The sequence below is a fragment of the Rhipicephalus microplus genome, chromosome 8 (assembly GCF_043290135.1).
Source record: "Rhipicephalus microplus isolate Deutch F79 chromosome 8, USDA_Rmic, whole genome shotgun sequence".
NCBI classification, from domain to species: domain Eukaryota; kingdom Metazoa; phylum Arthropoda; class Arachnida; order Ixodida; family Ixodidae; genus Rhipicephalus; species Rhipicephalus microplus.
In genome coordinates, this window is record NC_134707.1 from 127187593 (window position 1) to 127212323 (window position 24731).

At 45.1% G+C, this 24731-nt stretch overlaps 1 protein-coding gene across 11 annotated transcripts in view; it reads left to right on the top strand.

Moving 5' to 3' along the window:
- Window positions 1–12619: 12619 nt before the first annotated feature.
- LOC119165484 (solute carrier family 26 member 6-like) overlaps window positions 12620–24731 on the top strand; it is a 152769-nt gene continuing 140657 nt past the window's right edge. For 6 of the 11 annotated variants that reach the window (XR_012885809.1, XM_037417654.2, XM_075872583.1 and 3 more), the window contains exons 1-2: window positions 12752–12975; window positions 22075–22344. Coding sequence is in view for 8 of the 11 variants with exons in the window: in XM_037417654.2 (XP_037273551.2) it covers window positions 12930–12975; window positions 22075–22344 (316 nt within the window). In the remaining 3 variants the exon portion in view is untranslated. Of the gene's footprint in view, window positions 12976–22074; window positions 22345–24731 lie in introns of all 11 variants that reach the window. The other 5 variants (XM_075872586.1, XM_075872588.1, XM_075872590.1 and 2 more) reach the window with 3 other exon arrangements.

A 24731-nucleotide genomic window follows, 5' to 3' on the forward strand; every position in this document is an offset into this window, starting at 1 on the left:
AATAGGTTTTCGTAGCGAATGCTCAATTTGGTGTGCTCATGCCGACTTAGAGAGCCGAATACAGCTTGCCCGAAAAAGACGACAATACGCGGTACTAGTAACACTAGACATAGCTAAAGCTTATGATAGCGTTGAGCACTCAATTTTATTGAATTCTTTACACGAATGTGACTTTCCGCGATATATTGTTGATTGGGTAGCAGAGTTTCTAAAATCGAGAGAATTTTATTGTGCAAAGGATGGATGTCACTCATCTAAATTCAAACAGCAACGTGGAGTACCTCAAGGGGCGGTCCTATCTCCGCTGTTATTCAATGTGTTGATGAGCTCAATTCCCATTGAACGAGATATCACTGTCTACATTTATGCAGACGACATTGCATTTTTCGTTGCAGACAGTGACATTTATTCTTTGCATCAAAAATTGCAAAAGTACATGTATTCTCTTGAAATTTGGCTGCATTCAATTTCATTGTCTCTAAACATCAGTAAAAGTGCGCTCCTGGTGTTCCCTATAGCAGATTCTATTCAAATTTCAGTACTTTATAATCAGGAACCGATTCCACAAGTAGAGTCTATCAAATATTTGGGCATTATTTATAACGAGAAACTTAACTGGAGCCCTCACATAGACTATATCGTGGCAAAGGCACAACGAGCTTCAGGCTTATTGCGAAGGTTGAGCAACAGAAAATAAGGGTTACGTAGACACACCTTATTAATGATATATAAAATGTACATGCGCCCAATACTCGAATTTGGGTGTATATTATTTTCGGGTGGCCCTACGTACAAAATTAAACCGTTAGTTCTATTAGAGCGAGAAGCGTTACGGTTGTGTTTGCGACTCCCCAGGTATGTCGCTATTAATGTACTATATCAGGAAGCTCGCATACCAACTATTCTTTGCCGATTCCGTATCTTAACAGTACAAACATACTTGAAATTTTACGGCTTATCAGCGAGACGGTCTGCATATGCCTTTATTAGTGACCCCGACGCCTTCTTCCTCGCTCACTGGCCACGCTTTCGTACTCCCCAGATTATTTTTGTACAAAAGAAACTTGAAAGCATAAAGGTGGATATCAGATCGGTAATTGGAACCAAAGCATTAAATCACAATATTACGATAGAATGTGATGAAATTTTTCCCCCACTATCTAAGTTTCAATCTTCGAGTTACTTAAATGACAGGTTAGAAGACTACATAGCTCATGCGGAAATAAAGAACATAATAGCCACAGACGCTTCTGTGAATAAAGAAAAGGCAGCAGTAGGAATCGTCTCAGATTACCTCGGTTGGTCATTCTCGGTAAGACTACCAGACTTCACTCCGGTTTTCGAAGCTGAGCTCCTGGCTATTATTTTAGCGCTACGAAAACTTCCTTCAAACGAAGAGAGTGCAATGATAATTACTGATTCTCTTTCGCTGTGTACTACTCTCACAGCTTCAGAACAATCAAGAGCTCTAGCGACATTACAAACATTAGTTCCACCTCATGTGAAGTTCCTGAAGTTAGTCTGGGTCCCGGGACACTGTGGCATACGGTTGAATGAAATAGCCGATTCACTATCTCGAGCCACACTTGATGGCCCTGTGATCTCGGTACTACCAGAATCGGAACACATAGTGTCGATCAGATATAGAAAATGGGCTATTTATACGGATATTATGGAAAATATTACTAAATATACGGACTATCAGCACCTAACATACCCCTGGAAACCTCAGTGGAGTCAATCTAAAAAGTTAGAAGTTATTTTAACCAAATTTCGATGTCGTGTCCCTCCATTAAACTTTTACTTGCACAGAGCTGGTCTGGCGATATCCCCCCTGTGTCCATTCTGTGAAGAAACGGAAACAATAGAGCATTACTTTATAACATGTAAAAACTATTCATTAATTAGGAAAAGACTTTTAATTGTTCCGTTTCGAGCAGTAGGTTTAAATTTAACTGCAGATAATGTTCTAAGTTTCGGTGCCTTTAGCTTGGGACATTGCCACAGGAGCGTATTCGATGCTGTATGCAGTTTCATTCGAGAATCAAAGCGCATGTCAGAATAATGCCTGCTTAAATATATTTCTGACGACACTTGTCTAATTTTGAATGAAATTTGCATATTCATTTGATTGTGACCGGGTGAGATAAGCTCGATTGTCTGGTCTACTCAAAATTTCTGTCTTCCACTGTAGTATTACCTCACCTTTTCTCTTCTTGATTCAATCTTCAATTATTTGTTTAGTTTAATATTCCTTTTTAGTTAATTATTATTTTCTATTACATCATTAGTTTTTTCATTAAGGATAAACCTTTTAATATATCTCATATAGGATACTTCTAGATTTCATGGCCAATCCCCCATAGTGGGTATGTGCCAGAGCGAAGGGGCAACAACAACAACAACAACAGGGCAGGGGGTATGACTCAGTCGGTGAAGAAGACGACGTTTGGTTGGCTGGCGACTCAGGCTGGTTCCGCCATTACCACTTGACGTGTCGTGACCGCTCTCCTGTTTTATAAAAGAGTGCAACTCTAAAACGCCTCATTATAATTGGTGGAGAGTGCTGGGTAACGCCTAATCCTGGAACTGCGAAACCGTACGTTGCCTCCAGTTGCTACGATGTCAACGGACGATGATCAGCAGGCGGCCGCCTCGGCTCCAACTACTGCAGCTCCTGTCTGTCTCGGCTCCTTTCGGCAACGCGATCCACCTACCTTCAGTGGAACCGATGACAAAGACGCGGAAGACTGGCTCGACGAATACGACCAGGTGAGCAAGCACAACAAGTGGGACGATGCACACAAGCTTACTGTCGTCCAATTTTATTTGACCGACGTCGCCAGTCTGTGGTACCGTAATCACGAGAGAGACCTCCCCACCTGGTCGGCCTTCCGAACGGCGTTTGCGGACTTGTTTGGCCGTCCAGCACTTCGCAAACTACGGGCCGAACAGTGCTTGCGTACCAGGGCTCAGCAGAATGGTGAGCATTACACCAGTTATATCGAAGATGTGGTCGACCTTTGCCGGCGTGTCAACTCGGCCATGACAAAAGCCGAGAAGATCAAACATATCTTGAAAGGCGTGACTGACGACGCATTTCAGATGCTTGTCGCCAAAAGTCCGCAAACGGTAGCGGAAGTGATCCAACTGTGTCAGAGCTATGATGAGCTCTGGAAACAGCGTGACACCACTCGTCGTGCTACCGCGCCATGTGCAACCATTTCCGCTTTAACGTCGGCTGGCTCTATAGTTCACACCACTTTGCTTCTCGAGATCAAGCAATTTGTACGAGAGGAGGTCGCACGCCAGTTGTCCCTCGTGCCTTATACCTCCGAAAGTGCCCCATCTACTTTAGCACCATCAAAACAGCGAGTAGTCCAGGAGCAAGTGTCCGAGGCGCTACCAACAGCTCACGCACCACCTGTGGCTGCTCCATTGACCTATGCCGAAGCACTGAACGGAACCCGACGTCCACCTGACGCGAACGGCCACGTTTCTTTGTCGCGAACGCCTACGTCCACGCGTCCCTTTGTCGTACCGACTGAGCCTATGTACCAGGCTGCCCGTCCTTTCTCCCGACCACCACCTCGACGCTTTCAGAACCCTTGGCGCACTCAAGACAACCGCCCCATATGCTTCGCCTGTGGAATTGCGGGTCACGTGGCACGAGTTTGTCGACGGCGTGAGTTTTTCCTGCGTGACGACGTTAGGCCCAACAATTATGATTTACCCCCACGACCGGAGCCGGCTGTATATGGCGAGACTACCACCATGGACACATTTTCACCTCGCCGGAACTTCAACAGACACCGGTCGCCTTCACCTCAACGCCATTCCCTTTCCCCTATGCTCCGTCGACCTCGCCCTGTCCCTGAGGAAAACTAGGAGCTGCGGTTCCGGGGGCAAGAACTGCGGATCTTTCGAACTCCACAAGACCTTGTTTTTCGCCGTCCAACGTCGTTGCTGTCTCCGTTGAAGTTATACCTGTTTTTGCATTGGTTGATACTGGCGCCGCAGTGTCTGTAATGACTGAAAAACTTTGCCGTCGACTAAAAAAAGTCACAATGCCTCTACACGACTTCGTTTTAAGCACTGCGAGCGAGCAACGAATTCGCCCTTTTGCTGCATGCACAGCACGTGTCGTTATTGCTGACAATATATATGTCGTCGAGTTCGTAGTGCTTCCGCAGTGTTCCCATGACATTATATTAGGCTGGGACTTTCTCTGCACTCATCATGCCGTCATCGACTGTGCTCGCGCGGAAGTGGAGTTCGCGCCGTTATGCGACGCTGCTTCACTCGACTCGTCCCTTTCACCTGCAAAAGTTTTCGTTGCCGCCGACACTTCGATACCCCCGTTCTCGTCCGCCCTAGTTCCGCTTTCCTGTGACGTCTCTAGTGGCTCAACTGTTCTTTTTACGCCTTCTGTAACCGCTGTTCGCCGCAAGTGCTTCCTGATTCCTTTCGCCGTTCTGAATATTCACGATGGATCAAAAGCAATTCATGTATCAAATCCGTTTCCCTCGCCTTCCAAGTTACTGTGCGGAGAGTGCCTGGGCTTTGCCGATGACATTGATCCCTCGAGTGCACGTGTAGTTCCTGACCACTCGACTACGCTACCTATTGATGCTGTTGATTGCTGCGCGTCATCCTCTTCCCCATCATTCACCGACGCAATTTCGCGCTGCATCGACCCCAACCTTACGGCCCAGCAGCGCACCGACATCATCGCCCTCCTCGAGCGCTTCCGTGCCAGCTTCGACCACCAGCAACTGACTTTGGGCCGTGCTTCCACTGTATCTCACGAAATCGACACTGGCCTTCACGCTCCTTTACGTCAGCGTCCATATCGGGTATCGGCATCTGAGCGTCGCATAATCGCGGAACAAGTTGACGACATGTTGCAGCGAGGTGTTATTGAGCCCTCTAACAGCCCGTGGGCCTCCCCAGTAGTTCTAGTCAAGAAAAAGGATGGCTCAATAAGATTCTGCGTCGACTACCGCCGGTTGAATAAGATCACGCGCAAAGATGTCTACCCGCTACCTCGCATAGACGATGCCCTTGACTGCTTACAAGGCGCGGAGTTCTTCTCGTCAATAGATCTGCGTTCAGGTTATTGGCAGGTTCCCATGGCTGAGGCTGATCGCCCCAAGACGGCTTTTGTTACCCCTGATGGCTTATATGAATTTAACGTCATGCCATTTGGGCTCTGCAATGCGCCTACCACTTTCGAGCGCATGATTGACAACATCCTCCGTAGCCTGAAATGGCAGACATGTCTGTGCTATTTAGACGATGTTGTAATATTTTCAAGCGACTTTTCAACGCATCTTCAGCGGCTCGAGACAGTGCTTACTTGCCTCACCGCCGCCGGTCTACAGCTCAACTTGAAGAAGTGCTGCTTCGGCGCTCGACAACTCCTAATTTTGGGCCATGTTGTATCTAGAGATGGCATTCTTCCGGATCCGACGAAACTCCGTGCCGTTGCCGAATTTCCCAAGCCGAAGACCTTAAAAGAACTTCGCAGCTTCCTCGGTTTATGTTCATATTTTCGTCGTTTTATTCGCAACTTCGCCTCCATCATATCGCCCTTGACTGACCTTCTTGCCGGCAACAAAGACCTTTCTAGTTGGTCGTCAGCTTGTGATGATGCATTTGCCACACTCCGCCGCCTTCTTACGTCACCTCCTATACTGCGACATTTTGATCCTCTTGCCCCGACGGAAATACACACGGATGCTAGCGGAGTTGGCCTCGGTGCTGTGCTCGCCCAGCGTAAACCTGGATTTGATGAGTACGTCGTCTCTTACGCCAGCCGTGCACTCACAAAAGCAGAAGCCAACTATTCAGTCACCGAAAAAGAGTGTCTAGCCATCATATGGGCCATAGGCAAGTTTCGACCATATCTTTACGGGCGCCCATTCAGCGTGGTTACAGATCATCACGCATTATGTTGGCTCTCTTCGTTAAAAGATCCCACCAGCCGGCTTGCCCGTTGGGCGCTTCGGCTACAAGAGTACGACATCCACGTCGCTTACCGATCTGGCCGAAAACATTCCGACGCAGACGCGTTGTCCCGATCACCTCTACGATGTAGTGACAAGCCGCCGTCTTCGCCTGCCCCCGACGTATCTGCACTTAGTGTCAGTGACATGCGACAGGAGCAACGAAAAGATCCTTAAATCGCTTCACTTATCAACTTGTTGAATCGAACTCCCTCGCAAAATATCCCTAGAGGTATGCGCCGTCAAGTACAGCACTTCGTTATCAGAGATGGTTTGCTATACAGACGTAATTATCTCTTCGAAGGACGCCAATGGCTTCTAGTCATTCCCAGAAGTCTCCGCTCAGACATATGCGCCTCCTTTCACGCCGACCCACAATGCGCCCATGCTGGAGTGTTAAAAACCTACACCCGCCTGTCCCACCGCTACTACTGGCGTGGAATGTATCGCTTCGTCCGTCGCTACGTACGTTCCTGTCTCGCTTGTCAACGCCGGAAGAATCCCACTCCAACTTCTCCAGCTCCACTACAACCCTTACCTTGTCCTGCCCGACCGTTTGACCGTGTTGGTATTGATCTGTATGGACCTCTTCCGATTACACCGGCTGGAAATCGCTGGGTAATCGTCGCTATCGATCACCTTACGCGCTACGCAGAAACTTCACCACTCTCTTCTGCGTCAGCCAGCGACGTCGGTCGTTTCATACTGCATCAGATCATTTTACGTCACGGTGCACCACGTGAACTCCTGAGTGACCGAGGGCGTGTGTTTTTGTCGGACGCTGTCGAATCGCTTCTCAAGGAATGCCAAGTCATTCATCGCACCACCACCGCGTATCATCCTCAAACAATTGGCATTACAGAAAGATTCAACCGTACATTAGGAGATATGCTGTCGATGTACGTCGCAACCGATCACACCAATTGGGACAGTATTCTCCCTTTTGTAACCTACGCGCATAATACTGCTGTCCAGACAATCACTGGTTTCTCGCCATATTTCCTCCTTTATGGTCGCGAGCCCTCTTGCACGCTAGACACCATCCTTCCTTACCACCCGGATGTTGCTGAGTCGACGACGATGTCACAAGCTGCTAAATACGCGGAAGAGTGTCGTCAGCTTGCCCGCTCCTTCACAAGTGCTGAACAGCAACGCCAGAAACACCACCGCGATAGCCCGACGCCTCCGGCTTCTTATGCCTCGGATGACCTTGTCTGGCTTCGCATCCCTTCAACCAGCCTTGGTCTCTCAACGAAACTGATGTACAAGTATGACGGACCTTACCGTGTGGTTAAACAAACTTCACCCGTCAATTACATCGTGGAGCCGCTTGAACAGCCCCATGATCAACGACGCCGTGGACGTGAGACCGTCCACGTAGACCGCCTAAAACCATATTACGATCCTTCTATTGTCTCCTGCCCATGAGTCGCCAGGATGGCTCTTTTCCGGGGGAGAGGAAAATGTACTGAAGATGAATGCTACTCAGAAGGGCAGGGGGTATGACTCAGTCGGTGAAGAAGACGACGTTTGGTTGGCTGGCGACTCAGGCTGGTTCCTCCATTACCACTTGACGTGTCGTGACCGCTCTCCTGTTTTATAAAAGAGTGCAACTCTAAAACGCCTCATTATAATGCTAAAGTACTAAAATAACCTTATGATTTCCAGATTCTTGTGTTGAAGAAAAACGTCCACACGAGAATCTTCAACACAGCATTTTCGCCTCCATCGAAAATGCAGCCGCCGCAGCAGGCATTTCAGCCCGCGACCTGTGGGTCAGCAGCCGAGTACCTTAGCCACTAGACCACCGCGGCGGGGCAATTTCCAAGCTTGCTTGAACCGCTGATTTTATGCGCAAGACCACATAGCTAAACGTCAAACCCCCTACCATGACACCTTTCCAAATCCCTTCTCACAACGTCATACCTAATGTAGTTCCACAGTGCCCTATTTTAATGACGATATTCTTTCTTGGGGACCTTCGGCGAAATAATTTGGTCTGTCTGTCTGTCTGTCTGTCTGTCTGTCTGTCTGTCTGTCTGTACATTTGTCTGTTTGTCTGCCCTAACGATACTTCAAACGGCACCAAACGGCCAACCCCATCCGCAGTGCCCACCAATATTGCTCAAGGTTTAGCGTTCATAGTTGTGCGATTGTCAATTAAAAAACAATTATTGCGCGTGTCTGAGGCGCCACAACAATGCCTCGTTGTTTTGTATGTCTGCTTTTATACTAGAAGAGGCACACACAAGTAACTCTAATGAACGCAGCGTGTAATCGCGCTGCGCTGACAATGCAACGCGATGCTCAAAAAGATGTTTCTAACGCTTTGCTACGGCGTCATGGTGGTGCCACCTGCCCGTCGCTTTGCGTTCTACTCCTTATCACCAAAGAGACTGGCGCGCATCTTTCTCCGCGGGCTGCACGTCTTAGTTTTCGAAGATAACTGCCAGATGGCACTTGTGTCTAACGTGCCTCGATGCGCTCGTTTGCCTCCACTACAGGCTCGAGGTACTCTAACGCAGCGCCTGCAGAATACCATTTACCAATTTTCTTGTGCATAACTTCAAATAAACGTTTTGTTCATTCTCTCAAGACGCAAGACTATCGTCTTTCGACGCCATTTGCGGTGTAACATGCAGATTCGCAACCAATTTTTTTTTCCTTAGAGCTGCATTCCTGTTACCTTTAGTCATTACGTATCTCTTTTACTCCTTAGCCACTCAGCCCCGTTATTTATCTATACGACCAAATATTTGTATTTATCCAATATTTCCAGCGTGTCTACCTGTATTTTATGCTCACTGCCTTTGTTATCATTAAAAATTATGATTGCCGGTTTTTCCCTCTTGAACTCCCTATTTAACCTATCTCCCTTATTACCACAGATGTCTAGATCTTCTTTTTTATCTGCTAATAATACTACATTATCAGCATACATCAATGCTGGTAATGACTGCTCAAGTGTTTTCCCTGCTTAGAAAAAGAGAGGCTGAAGCCGAGTCGACTACCCGCTAATTTGTCTTCTAATCCTTGTATATACAGCATAAATAACAATGGTGACAAGGGACATCCCTGTGGAGGCTAGCGTTGTATCTCTATAGGTTCAGATACCTGTTCTACCCATTTTATAACTACCTAGTTACTTTTATAGATATCCTTTATAAGATTTGTTATGGCATCTTCCACATCTAGGGTGTGCAGTATTCCCCAGAAGTCTTCTTGAATCACACGATCGTAAGCTCCCTTAATATCTGAAAATGTCAGCCACAGGAGCCTGTGTTCTTTCTCCGCTATTTCAATACACTGCATTATGAAAGCAGATTGTCCTGCAGCCTTTTTCGTTTATGGAACCCACCTTGCAGTTCTCCCAGCACCCCCTCATTCTCCACCCATGTCTGTAGTCTTTCCTTTACTATTTGCCTCACCAGCGTGTAAACTACTGATGTCACTGTTATGGGACGGTAGTTATTTATGTCAGCTTTGTCCCCCTTACCTTTACAGATCATGCTGATCCTGCTTAAATTGCACCTATTGGGGGCTTCGCTATTCAATATTGCTTTGCTCACTGCCTCTCTTAATATTATTCTAGAGTTTGGTCACAGTTTTAGTAGTAGCATAACTGGGATGCCGTCGGAGCCTGTTGATGTGCCATTAGGAACCCTTTTCTGTGCCCTTCACCACTCTCGTAGTCCCAGTTGAGCCATTGTGCTAATTGGTTCATCCTTATCTGGTACGGTGTATGCAGCGCTTTCTTGACGTTTCAATGTTTCTGTCATTATTGTCAGTGTTTTCATATATTCCATTGCTTCAACCCCTTTTAGTCTGACCCATTGAACTGTAGTTATAAACCTCTGTTCCATGCTTGTCCTATTACTGAGAGAATCGAGATTGTTTCAACACTTTGCAGCTGCATTTCTATACTTTTTTAACTAGGAGTGACGCCTCCTGGCGAGAGAAATAGGCTACAGACGCCATGAAAAACGCATTCAAGCTAAAGCGAGAGCAGCTACGGCCTGTTTTCGCATCGTCTAGTGGCGAGAAAACAAGCAGTCGTGGGTGATATGGCATCGGCGGCAACATTGGAACCCCCCCCCCCCCCCCCCCAGTGCGATTACGTAGGATGCAAAATGTCTCGCTCGGCCTTTTGTGTAACCCCACTGAAGAAGGAAGGGGGTTTGCATCAGAAGGTTCTGAGAATATCTGCTTGATGTTGTCCATCGGACCTCACAAGTGTACGGGGTGGTAATTGAACTTTACAGAGGAGTGTGACAACACCAGGCTAGCCAACCGCGCCTGAGTCCACCATAAGCGTGGCCTCTAAATCATGTCATACGTGAAATTAGAGTCCTGATTTTCATGTTACCACCACCTGCGATTCATATTCGTCACGCAGGTATATCTCGTCGAACAAATTTTGACTTTGCTCCTAGCATTTTCTTCCTTCCTGCTAATCATTCTGGAAATAAATTTTCTTCACGGACCCGGTGCTGTCATTTAATCTCCGTGCATGTCTTCTGTTATTCTAGAACTGCTGTTTTCCCTAAAATTTGAAACTACCTTATTTTAGGTAGCGCATCGGATTTCCAACAAATATGCCCCTCTGCCCCTTCAAGGTGGCCTCTTTTTTCCTTGAATAAGTCAATCACCAACGAATCTATCGCGTTTTACTTGTTATGACATAAAATAGTGTTACAGAGCGTAAACTATGCAGACGAGGGTCACATGTACAAGTCAGCCACAGGACCCTCCATGATGATCATAAGTGCATATAACAACGAGAGCGTGGTAATTCTGAAAACTGTATCGAGCGTGCTCGCGCCAAACAGCTGCCTTCTCTTCTTGTTCTTTATTTTCGCCACGCTGACAAAATGGCGTAATTGTTCTTAATTTTACGTGTGCTGTTTCGTGTTTTATTTCAAGTTCATTCTTCACGGCAGGAGGCGATGTTATTTAACGTTACGAAGCGTCCATTTCGTTTTTATAAAACGTTGGTAGATCCCGTGTACTTGGGAGTCGGCGTTAAGCGAAGCATGCGGAGGGAAGGTGACCGTGTTGCAAATTTCTTATTGAGCGACACGTCATGATATGACGCTAATTATATGTACAAATGTTGCACACACAGACATATGTTGAAGAGTTGCAGATTTTAATATAACCAGTTTGCACTTGCGCAACGATGCCAACTGGAACATGCGTATTAGCGACACCAGAAGCTGATAAGAAGTGCGGATGCTCGCGAGAATGCTGGGCCTGAACACTGCTACATAAATCGACTTCAGCGCATGGAAACTAACCACAGTTCACGTTTACCCGCGTGACTGCTGTATCAAAGGTGTGCGCATGTAATGTTTATAAAATGGCGTAAGCAGCACTGCAACTCGTTTGACGAATATTAGCGTCTATTTGATGAGTAGTTGCGAGTCCTGGCGTACCTTTGTGGCAAAATGCTTCATTGCCACGCAGAATGCTTGGGTTCGATTCCAGCTGGGACCCTGACATTTATTCTTTGAAATTGTCGGGTGGACGCTATCCATGTCGGGCATTTCTTAACGCTCGCGCGTTGAAATTGCCCATGAGCGTTCTCATCGTTCCTGGGTAGGTACTTTGCTAATCACCTGTGGCACATACCCGCATATCAGCGGCACATACCCGCCCGTGGGTATGTGCCACTGTGTGGCCGGCAGTGTTTGACGACGTACGCGACAGGATTGTGACTTTATTCATGTCTTGACCAGCGTGTCGTGTTCATCAAACCATCTTATTTTCCCACGCTAATATTTATTCCCACCAAGTTATGAGGGTGACCACGAGAGCACCCAAACGTAAGTGGCTAGATGGATATATACGCTCAAAGTCACCAAAGTTCGCTAAGAAATGCTTCGCATTTGTTAAAATAGCAACCATATTTCGTCCGTTGCATTTCAGTCGTGTACACAGCATTGAGCCATTTCTTCTTAAGAATCGCGAGTAATTAGTTCCCCAGGCCATCATTTATGGGCTATCCCCGAGAGGTGTTGTTATTTGAATGTTGAAGAAGATAAGTTTTTTTTTTTTTTTGCCTGGTTGCGCTAAAAACGTGGTACCATGTATGGCTCACTTCTTTTGCCCATGGAAGATTTCCGTAATATAAATCTGAATTTCAATCACTTCTCTTCATGCTGCGCAATCTAAAGTCATGGCTTGTGAAAATTTCATTGCAATGATTTAGAGTCAGAAAATTTTTATTCCATAAGAAATAAAGCCTCCGCACTGACAGAAACCATCTGGCATTATTTTTGCAGTGACCCTTTTTTTTGAAGACTTATCCCGTGAGCTTGACAATAATCCAACAATGCATATCGCTCGCACTTGAAAAGTAGCATATTTGGGTCAACGCGGCACCCTTTCCAAGTGTATGTACATCGAGCACGTCGTTGCAGCTTTTGGCTTGTTGGCTAAGTGCCTACCAGCTACGTCTCAGACTATCTCCACTTCTTAGCTTCGACCTGCTATTCCTGCAATCAACTGTACTTGATAAAAAGAGAAGTGGTAAGGACGTGCGAGGTAGCACGTCGCATATCACCAATAAACGCCGACACTTGCAAGATATCCACTCGACGCTTGACAAGCATAAAGGTGAAGGCGCGAAATTTCGGTGTGCGACGTTCTTTAGCGAGAAACTGTCCGGCCGAAGTTACCGTAGATGAGATATTGCTGATAACGCCATTCTGGATGTACCTTGCAGCGGCTTTTTGACCGAGTCCATTTGCCGTGAGTGAAGTATTCATTGGTGTGGTGACCTTATGGCAGACAGAGTGGACTCGAATTGGAATACGTTATGCATTGGAAGCAGTGGGGCTTGCCTTCTGGCCTGGCGAGGAAATTAGTTTGAGACAAAATCCCGCGTCTCAAATCGCTCTCAGACAATAAACCAAAGGCATGGATGTCGACATATCAACTCATGAAACGCCCCTGACTGATCCGGGTACGTAATCTTACAAGAATTTGGAAATCCTGTTCAATTTTTGCCAATGCAGGTTCTCAGTTATTAGTACAGAATCTATTCGCCTGGTCAAGTTTTTGTGCTAGTGATTACGAGAATTGATTAGCTGTTATGCTGCCCAACGAAATAAGGAATCATATAAGGGAATGAACAAAACGGAACCCTAAATTGTATAATTATGTCTGTTTGTAACCATTCAGTTTCTGCTTGGCCAAACGTAGTTTCAATCGACCTGTCATCTACATTGAGTTTGAAAAGATAAAAACATTGCCAGATCCCAAATACCTTGAGGATCGACATTAGACGAAGCATGCGGAGCGAAGGTGACTATGTTGTAACTTTTTAAATGGGCGTCACTTTGGGAAGTGACGCTAAATGTGGGTACAAACGTCGCACGCACAGAGATATGTTGAACAGTTACAGATGCTTATACAACCAGTTGTTTGCACCTGCGCAATGATCCCAACAGGTACATGAGTAACAGTAACACCAGAAGCGATAAGCTCATTTGAAGCGCTGGTGCTCTCAATGATGGTAACCCTAGATGATTTTAGCTACACAGATCAACTTTACCGAATGTCACCTAATAACAATTGACGTTAGCCGGACGTGGCGGCTATATCATAGTAGCACATAGGTAATATTTATAAAATTGAATGGCCAGTACTGCAACCGTGCACAATTCACGCTTCAAGATCATTAGGGTCTATTTAAACAGATCTTAAGAGACCTGATTTAGCCCTTTGGCAGAATACTCAGTTGCCACGCAGAATGCTGGGGTTTAATTTCTGCAGGGACCGTGATATTTATTTTGGGCGTTTGTTGGGTCAACGCTATCAATGTTACTTTTTTCTCAACGCTCACGCGTTGAAATTACCCCTGTGTGTTCTCGCTATTCCTGGATAAGTACTAAGTTTCCGTCACCTGTGGCACATACTCACCTTCCGGCTGCACATACCCACCCGCGGGTATATGTCACTGTTTGACGGAAAGTGTTTGACTATTACGTGACGGGGCTGTGACAATAATTATGTGTTGACCAGTGCATCATATTCGTCAAACAATCTTACCTTATCATAGTAATTTTGATTCACGCTAAGTTTAGAGGGTGAACACCGGAGTCCTCAATCGTAATGGGCAAGACAGATAGATATGGCGTCATATGATATAAGCATAAAGACGCCAAAAGGACTCGCAGTGCGCAAAGAAATGCTTTGTGTTTGAAATATCAGCTCTGATACGGTTATGATTCAGCTCATGATACGATCAATTAAATTGCGGGCTACTGACTACGCCCTTGCTATATAAACGTGTTGACTGTTATCGACGTCGATTCGAATCTCACATGTCATATCGTATTGCACAAGCACCACATTATCCTCAGAGTTGAAAACAAAACCACACAAAAAGTCGTTTTGAAGTCCTTTCTCACAATTTTCTGCCTAGAACTTGTAAACAATTCGCAACCCACTGCCTTCCTGTAATGCTCCTTACAATTAAAAACGTCACTTTTCTATCGACTCATGGCTAATGTCAAAAAACTGCAGAAAGGTATACTGAAGATTAATAATCCATTAACAATACACCGAAGCGCTGTTCTATAATTCGTCATTTTTTGTGTGTATACAGGAGGTCCTATATAATGGCTTTGCAAATATTTTCTTTCATGCGAAATTATTTCAATGCTCTCACTGTTCGCTTTGTATTCGCGTCAATACAATAAGCTACCGCTTGCACATGCCCATAAATTGAGGAAGAGTTCAGTGGAAACAGAGTAAGAACAGTGATGCAGCTTCCGTGGTTGTCGATGAAATGGGTGACAATGTTTACATCTGAGCCTCCTTAGTGATTTCACCTGGCGTCCTTCACAAAAAGCTGCATGTTATCGTTGAAGCACTTTGTAAGCACAACATGAAAACTTACGATGTTGCCAATCAATCGGCATCATCAATTTATTTGTCTATAACAAGTTATGCAGGTTGAGACACAAAAGTGAAGGTGCTGCTGTAAAAACTTGATTGGTACATTCTGTGCCGAGAAAACCTTAACAATTCCTAAACGCGTAGTCCTTGAAATTAACAAGCGATGCATGTGAAAGAAGCACATGTGATTGTGTCACGCCTTCTTAGTTATCGAGTCACGCATTAAAGCTTTCTAGTCCAACACGGCTGAGCGTGATGTGACTGTGCGCCTAGTTTTTCGTTTTCTTTGTTATCTTGAGCTTCGCAGCAGTTCTCGAATGAAGTCTTCTTGAAACAAGGCTCAAGTTCTCTGTGGAATACGGTCAGATCAGCTGCATCTTTGCGAGGCGTCAGCTTCACGTTGCCCGAGTGTGGTTTTCCCCAGAAGCGGCTATACTAAGGAACTCACGCGTCCGAATATCAGAACGAATCTTGATGGTTGGGCGCGTTGACGAAATTCAGTATTTTGTATACTGTCTTTTCTCAAGCTATATTTACCGGTGCGATAAATTCCTGACTAAATGAGTATACGTTATGGGTGCATCATAATTATGAATGTTGCCACTAATAAAAATGCTTGTAAAAGCTATACACATGCTGGCAATTGCTCGAAGTTACTGTGGCGCTTGCGGCATTTGTTTCTCCTAATTCTAATGCAATGCACATTCTGATTGAATACTGTTTATCACGCAGAAATATTACTTCAGAATGTTTCGTGCCACTACCGCTCGCCATATCAAAATCGGCTGAGCTTCGCGTCGACTTCTGTAAACAGTACGGCGTCTCCATGTACGGCCATATGCACAGGTATGTTTATGCAAACGAAAAATGCATCCAAGTGAAGACATCTAAATATATTTATTCAGAGTCTGGTTAGATCACAGTCTTGCGCCTATTTACTCATTCGCGTTGCATAAAGGAACTTACTCTGTTTTTGTTTTGATTACTTGTTAGAGTAGAACGCGATAGCGATATCACGTCCCTATAGAACGTACTTAGCCCAAGATATCTTGTCTCCGTGCAGCTTTCGCATACGACAGCATTCTCTGTAACTTTTATTTATTTATTTATTTATTTATTCATTGATACTGCAGGCCAATATGCTGGCCCATGTAGGAGGGGCAGATACAATAACGCAATGACAAGGCATTCACAAAATACTAACAATGCAAGAAGAAAAACTTACAGTGCAAGACTCATGGGATTCACCACACAATTGCAAGAAATGTTTAAACGCTAAATAACAAGAGAAGTGGTTTTCCTATTCTTTTGCAAAGGTTTCTGATTGTATGACGTGAACAGGTAAAGAGTTCCATTCTTTTATGGAGCACAGAAAAAAACTGCTCATGTGAGATTTGGTTTTGGCGAATATAGGCGTGAGAGAAAAGCTGTGTCTGTGTCTAGTCGTCGGATTATTTTGTGTGCGTGAAAATTTTCTGAGCTTGCTATGTACCAATTACGTGGCCTTAAACAAAAAGGGGCCGGAACGTGACTTTTGTAGTGGGTGGTCTTCTTTAAGCCATTCGCAATGAATGCGTGTAACACACATTGTTACTGCGTTAATGCGTGCTGAATGCTGAAGCATTTATATAGGACGTGTTCGTTTGTAAGGCATGTGTTACTTTCACTACATTTACAAACAGAGGAATTGCCCCACCATGGTGGTCTAGTGGCTAAGGTACTCGGCTACTGACCCGCAGGTTGTCGGTTCGAATCCCGGCTGCGGTGGCTGCATTTCTGATGGAGGCGGAAATGCTGTAGGCCCATGTGCTCAGATTTGGATGCACGTCAAAGAACCCCAGGAGGTCGAAATTTCCGGATCCCTCGACTACGGCGTCCCTCATAATCATATGATGGTTTCGAGATGTCAAACCCCACATACCGATCAACCAAACAGAGGAAGTTACTTTCATTGTACTCTCAAGCAGACGCGTGGATCTAAGGTTGAACAGGCGCTTGCCATGCAAATGACCCGGGTTTGATCCTCACTGAGGCACAGCATTTGTTTATTTTATTTACAACTTTATTATTTTTTTGTCACGCAAAGGATGATTTTTCAGTCCAGCACAAAATCATGAGTTTTCGCTCACAAACAAGGACACTGCTGCCGACACAGACGCCGACATCGGAATTTTCGCGAAACGATCTCTTTAATGCTATCGCGTGATAGTAATGTCCCCATCCCATCGCGTAGGTCGTGGAACACCTCCCGCCAGACAGTGACCCATACACACGGGCGGGCACGTGTGTGCCACTTGTATGCGAGTGTGTGCCACAGGTGATTGACAGTTCATATCTACTTAGGAACGGCTAAAACACACATGGATATTTTTAACGCGCAAGCGTTATTCAAAAGCTGGCGTCGAGTGCGTTGACCCGATTGCGCGGAAAAAATGTCAGGGTCTCAGCAGGAATTGAACTCCAGTATTTGAGTTGCAACTAAGTATTCTAACGCAGAGCCATGTCAGGTCTTGTAGGTGCCTTTCAAAATTAATGTAATCTTTGTGAAGCGTCAACTGGGGATGCAGTGATGGCCTTGGAATTTATGAACATTACATATATACTTCAACAATACAGCCCACACGTCAGGTTAAGACCATCTCTAGTTAAGCGCAATGCACTAAAAGTGATTATGAGTTTAAACTATCCAAAGAACGGCGAGAACAGACGTTGGTAATCTCATTTCGAGAGGTTTAGGAAGAATCAGTGCACCTCCACGATGCGAATGATGACGAGCGGGCGAAGCTATAGGTTCTAATGTCTATTATGTGTACGTTGAAGTGACCGGTTAGTAAAAAGGACGGACAGGACGACAAACGGACACATGGACGTATTCAAACACGATAGGATGCATGAACGGTCGAATGGATGCATGGAGGGGCGGAGAGACGAACGGCGCAGGTGGTCATTAATTGTGCTGTCGTATAGTTGATTGAATTGATTGATATGTAGGCTTTAACGTCACAAAACCACCATATGATTATGAGAAACGTCGTCATGCAGGGCTTCAGATATTTCGACCACCTGGGGTCCTTTAACGAGCACGCAAATCTGAGCACACGGGCCTACAACATTTCCGCCTCCATCGAAATTGTAGCCGCCACAGCCGGCATTCAATCTCGCGACCTGCGGGTCAGCAGCCGAGTACCTTAGCCATAAGACCATCATGGTGAATGCGTATAGTTGATTACGCACTAAGACCTTTGTTTGCACATCTGTTTTCGTTTTCGGTTTTGCAGGTGTTCAGTTTTTGTTTGTCTCTTGTGGGTCGTGGTGGGCGCCAACTAGGTAGGCCCTAAGTAGCTTTGCCCCTAAGACTGGTATCGGCAGCATTGGCCCAATGAACCCATATAATAAATTTTATGGGTCCAACAAGAATCAAACCCGACATTCTACGTGGCAGTCAAGTATTCTACCACAGAGCTACGCCAGGTGTCAAAACTGGCTTTCAAGTAGACCATACTGTTCGTGAAGCGTCAATTGTGGTTTCTGTGCTGGCTGTCCAAGCTTAAAAACAGTGCATAGGTACTTCTATTATACAGCCGTCACGTCGAGACAACAATAATTCAGGTGAAGCGCCATTCACTGAAGCTGATTTGTCTAACAGTGCCCAGGGCCGCAGTCCTTGCTGGTACAAGCACTACATATCAGCTAACTGTTTCTAATCATAGCTGATGACTTTATTTCATTTTATTCATTTCATTTATTGTACCCTCAGGGCCAACGAAGGCATTACAGAAGAGAGTGGTTTACAATGACAAGCTTGTACAGCATAGGTAAAGCATAATTAGGGATGTAATGTAGGCGTTCCAAACACAACCAGGCCTCGCTCAGAGAATACATGAAAGAATTGTTTTATGTAGACTGAGCCTCTGGAGATCTCATGCCCACGATGAGGAGCAACGGTGTCATTGACCACTACTTCATAACAGACATGAACAATTTGAAGCAACTAAAGTATACGTCAAAGTTCAGTGTACCTAGGCTCCTCATCGCCGCATCAACGGACGACTATAGGAACAACTATAATTCTGACGACGATTCTGACATATCACAGTAATAATTTGGATCAAGTTAAGGTGGTGTCAAAAGCCCGCTAGACTCGTATTCATGCCACATCAACATATTAACGTCCCAAATACGTCAGAGGTGTACGCGTATTCGCGATGTGTCTGCACGTAATCACCATTCCGTGCTGATGAGGCATTTCAGTTTACCACAGTTCACGCTCGTAGTATGTCTAGCTAAATTCCTCCTATCAGCATGCTTCGCGTAACGTCGCTTACCAAGGTATACTTGGGATATGCGAATTTTTGGTGGTGTTAAGTAGGGTTATATACAACGCCGCCTCAGTATTTGTTTAAATATTTCGCTGGTATAAGCCAATAATAGCACAAATAAACAAAAACATATGTAGTAGATGGTAGTACTTCTTCAGCCAAGAACTTCACTTAAAAAAAGAATAATAGTGAACAACATACTGCTTTACATTTAAACTTCAAAATTTACAAATTGTGGCTGCAGTCATTGGAACCGGCAGATTTTGATTGCGGTAAGCATTTCGTTTCAATACATGCTAAACTAACATGTCATAAGAAGCGTGGGAACTGGAGCTTGTTGGTAAACCTTCATAGCCGAAAAAACTGCGCAAAAACAACAAAGAAGTAATGTAAGACACTGTTTCTGCTTTATCCTATTTTTTCCTGGTTTTTTTTTTGCGCAAATTTTCGCTATGAACATGTCATGCACACCTTCTTACAAAAATGAAATAGTCTTGAAGTATTCTTTTGGCAAAAACAAAAACTTTAAAACAAGGGCCGCAAAATTGTGCCTTTCTCGACTAGCTTTATCACGAGGTTTATTTCACTAACTCGTGTAAAAAATGTGGCGCTTTAGCCAATTTACACCGCACGCTCTGGAAGCACCCTTCGGTATATGTGGCATCGATAAAGCATCGTCCAGCAAATATGACTGCTCTCTGCGGAGCCAGGACGTAACATGACAACTTTGGTCTGTCCAGAGGGCCGATGTGGCGGCATAAGTCTCGGCCATTTCGTCCCGACGTGTGAGCGGCCCGCCGTGTGCTAGGGCATATGCCTTCGGACTTTTAACATTGTTTTTTCAAACCAAACCAAACGCAAGCGCTCGTGTTTGTTGCAGTTTTTTATTGTGCCTTTTTAAAAAAGTTTTTTGTGCTAAAGAATAGTAGACCTACAAGCATCCCCATTGCGAACGTTGCTATAGTTCCTAGGAGTTAGCATCTTTTTCTCAAGGGCAATTTTAATAGCTCTTTATTGAAAATATTTCACTGGGAACATCATTTAGCAATCGCAGTACGAAAGAAATTTTGAGGTCATAACAGACGCTTGTACAAGTTGAATAACTTAAAAGAATCAATAAATCTAGCAGCCGCAAGCATTGTTTAGTGCGCAGGTGACCCCGTCACATATATTAATAAAAATGGTGCAGTGTAAATTTTTAATATAGGCACGCGACGGCTCAGTAATAAGCGGTACTGCCACTCCAGCTAATGAAATCGCTTTTTCAAAGTGATCGCTTATCAGGGTGTGGAAAGTAATGCACTGGTCCACAGCAATCAGACGTCAAAGCTACGAGACGTATGAAGTTCTGCTGCGCAGTTTCCTGTCATATATCTACGTCTAGATGATATAAAACGTGGGACTTCGCAATGAACCTAAAAAAAAAGTCGCAGTTTCTCCAGGGAAAGGTTGGTAATTAGGCAAGCCATCTGATTGTCCACTCACATGTTGGTGGTCGTAGTATTTCTTTGATCTAGGTGATGACCATTTTGTTCCGAAACGTTGAAAACTATTTAGAAATACTGGAGACATTTTTAAGTGAACACTCGAGACACTCAGCTACTGTATGCCGTACTTAGTTCCCGGCTACATCCTGTTGGTGAGAAGAGGCACCTTAAACACTGTTGTGATGGTTGTTAGGGTAAAGTTCAGCTGCGCATTGATAGAAGTGAGCAACGGTCAGAAAACGCTGTTCCACACGATATGAAAAACTATTGTTATATCGAGATTTGGTACATATCTAAAATAAATGCTGACAAATATGGTTTGGCAGCACCTGTCGGTGAGAATTCAGCATATTTTTTTTAATTCGGCCGTAACTATACTTGCTGTTAACTATACTTGCAGCCAGAGTCTAGCTTTGTGCTTTAACTATACTTGCTGTTAAAGCACAAAGCTAGACTCTGGCTGCACTTATGCAAAGAAAGTTAGCTGAAGTGAACAGCTATACTTCTACATTGCATAAAATCAACCCTTTGAAAGCTATATAGATGCGAACACTATCGACTGTGTAGGTCGCTTTCGAAGATGTAAGGCGTAGGATGTTTTTCCAAAGCAATGGCAAACAGTTTCAAGGCTCTTCGGTAGACTACTTAAAGGACTTATGGGTTTGATAACGGATCAAACCCTTAACTTTACGAGTCCAAGTGGGTTTTTTGTCGTACGCAGTGTTCTACAAGATCAGCGTTGGATGAAGCGCTAATGGCTCAGCGTTACAAGGCACCAATTGACGTGACGACAAAGCTAGAGAGAAAGACGTTGCAATGAATTTCTCGGGTGATAACTCCAATCGTGCTGGATCGAACTAGCAGTGGGGCTTGGCTATTTAATGTTTCTGTGTCTGTTCCTATTCATTACTTTGCAAGCTATAACATCAGCTATAAATAAGCGCTTTATGTATGCGTTTGATTCCAATGTGCCGTGTTCGCGCGCTGTTTTCACGCCAAGATAAATAGAAACGGACCTGTTAGACACAGAGTTAAACCTATTTTTGTTTTATCTGTCGGGGCTTTATCGTCCTAAGAACAAGATATGATTATGAAAGTCGCCGTAGCGGAGCACTCAGGAAATTTCAATCACCTGGGCTTGTTTAACGTGTACCTAAAACTGAGCACATGGGCGTCAAGTATTTTCGCCTCTATCGAAAATGCCATCGCTATGGCCGGGATTAGATCCTGCGACTTACGGGTCAGTAGCCTAGTGTATTAGCCACTAAAGACTACTGTGGTAAGTCAAACTTCGACCCAACACAGCGGGTTTTGCCTTAACGGGCAAAATGGTATCTGTTTACCATCTTGCAGAGTTAACCTTGCTGGCCGATGCAAGGGTCATTGTCAACCGTAAGGCGCTGACAACCGATGCTCTCACTTTGTTCGAACCTGACGCAAAAGAAGAAGCATCGTTCAGTGAGAGCGATACGAACGCGCACAATTGCGTTCTAAGCCGGGTACCGTCGTTCTTGCTTGGACTATTCCCATGCGTAGCGTGGATGAGAAGCTACAGCGTGCGGTCGTTCCTCGTGGCCGATGTCCTTGCAGGGCTTTCAGTTGCTGTGCTACACGTGCCGCAAGGTGAGTGTATATAAGGTCCCACCATTCTTCCTCTGCTACTTCGCGTTCATTTAATTAAGCCTCGGTTATTTTAGGCAAGTAATTCGTCCGACGTTAAGAAATGAGCACTCGGTATACTACAGCGCATTGCCACGCTTTTTAAGCATATTGGTTAAGGCACCGAACGTACTGTTGTTGTTTTACAGGCTCCGTGAATCGTAGACTAATCTCTTGACGGTTACTTTATCGCGCAAGCTACATGCCGCAAAAGCTACCTCTTACAACCTGACCACAATAAAAGGAGAGATATACGTACGCTTTTACCAGCTATAGCTCTTTAATGTAAATCTGGCAATTATTTCCTGTGAGACTTTTCTGTTCTACTTATGGTATCATATTTGGCCTGTTTCAAAGAACGCTACTATTCAAAGGAAATCAGACACTACATGTATAATAAGCACATGGTACTGGTACCATAGCAAAAGTAAAAATAGTTAACACTCCCATAGGCCCCGGAGGCCCAATCGACTTTAGCACACCTAGTGGTTGGTGAGAGAGAGAGAATTAACTTTAATAAAGGTCCTCAAGGGGACTGGGCACCCCTTACGGGGGCCAGCCCGGTGGCTCCGCCCATGTGGGGACTGGGAGTCGGAGCTCGCCAGCCACCTTTTGGGCCTTCTGGACGGCCTGGTGTTGAAGGGCCCTGTCGGGGCTCCTGAGGTGGTTGAACCAGTCGTCCTCGGTGGCAGGGGACCCGAAGCTAGCGTTTAGCACGGGACACTGCCACAGCATGTGATTAAATCGCACCTTGAATTTTGTCATTTGGGGCATTCTGGCCTTATATCTGGTAGGTATTTGCTGCAGATATAGGGGCTGGGGTAACTGTGCGTTTGCAGCAGTCGAAGCGTTAATTGTTGTGCTTTATTGAGTGCTGAGTGAGGTGAGGGGAATTCCTTTCTAAATAACTTATAGTGCGAGCAATTTCATTATATGATAGGAGTGGCTCCCGGTGCGTGTTGGTGTCCCCGGCCAGTGAGCCGAACCGCGACCCCCCGCGGCACGTAAGATCACGCGCGATGTTATGGGCCAGCTCATTACCGTTGGGGACCCCTGGTTGAACGTTGATCCCTTCATGACCCGGGAACCGGTGGATATGCTTGTCTACAGCTATCTGAACAGATGCGAGAACTCTTAACGCCGCCTGGCAAAGTGTACCGCGGCGGTATGCCAGTGCAGCGGGTTTAGAGTCGGTAATATTGTGTCGCGCTGAGGGAGTGCTAGAGCAAGGGCAATGGCCACTTGTTCAGCCTAGCAGGCTTTCTGTGTTTTTACGGTAAGAGCATTAAGAGCTTTTCCGTCTGGGGCGAACGCCACAGCTGCAAAGTGGGGTTTGTCCACGTATTTAGCGGCGTCTACGAAAACCACGTCTGTCGCGTGTAGGTTGGCCGCTTTTAGAGAGCAACTGACCTGCGCTTCCTCCTTCAGTTTGACTGGCACGAATTTCAAACTACTGTGTGCAACGGACGTTTGGCTATGGCGAAATTTGATGATTTCAGACCACTTTTTTCCGTCCAAATGTCTAGGCTATTTGTCGTTTTGCTTCAGTGATTCCCTATTTCGTCTAGCTCAAAATTGTTCGTGAGAATTGATATCATAGCGTCATTTTTAATTTGAATAAGTTACTATAGAAAGAGGTGCAGATAATCACAATTCACTACGACTTTATTCATCGAGCTTGTTTTTCTTTTGGCACAAGCGGTCAATATATGCAATTTTCTAAGAGACAGAGTAACCGCAATGTTTTTATTCCAAGACAAGGTTGAAGCTGAGCATATAAAAATCACAGATTGAGAAGAGCGTCGCACGCACGAAAATTCAAAGCAGAGAACAAATGCATGTAAGCTACAAATAACCTGTAACAAATAAAGCGAGAACAGACAATGCACGCATCACTAACTAGAGTTGGCAGTAGCCGACATTGAAGTACGACACACTGGGCAAGTGTATATCCAAATGAATCTATATGGCTTCTTGTGACTTCTGCAATTGTTCAAGCACTACGACACACAGCAGTAGCTGCCGAACCTTGGGAAACCGGACGGCATAGCATCGGCGTGGTATGAAAATGTCAGTAAATGCATACTTCACTTTGAAATTATGAAAAGATATGTGCACGTCATAATGGTACCACGAAACCTCCTTGAATGATTAGTGAATCAATGCACAATACAACACCACTGCCACATTCTTATCTCTCACCCATCAATGTCGAACTCGCAAATATAGATGTTCGCACCTCGTACAAGGGTTTTCAAATGTTTCCAGCCCGCTATCCCATGTAATGCATTGGGATCGCGGCCTGACAACTTTAGAACGCTTTTGTATGTACGCAGTATAGAAGAATTACA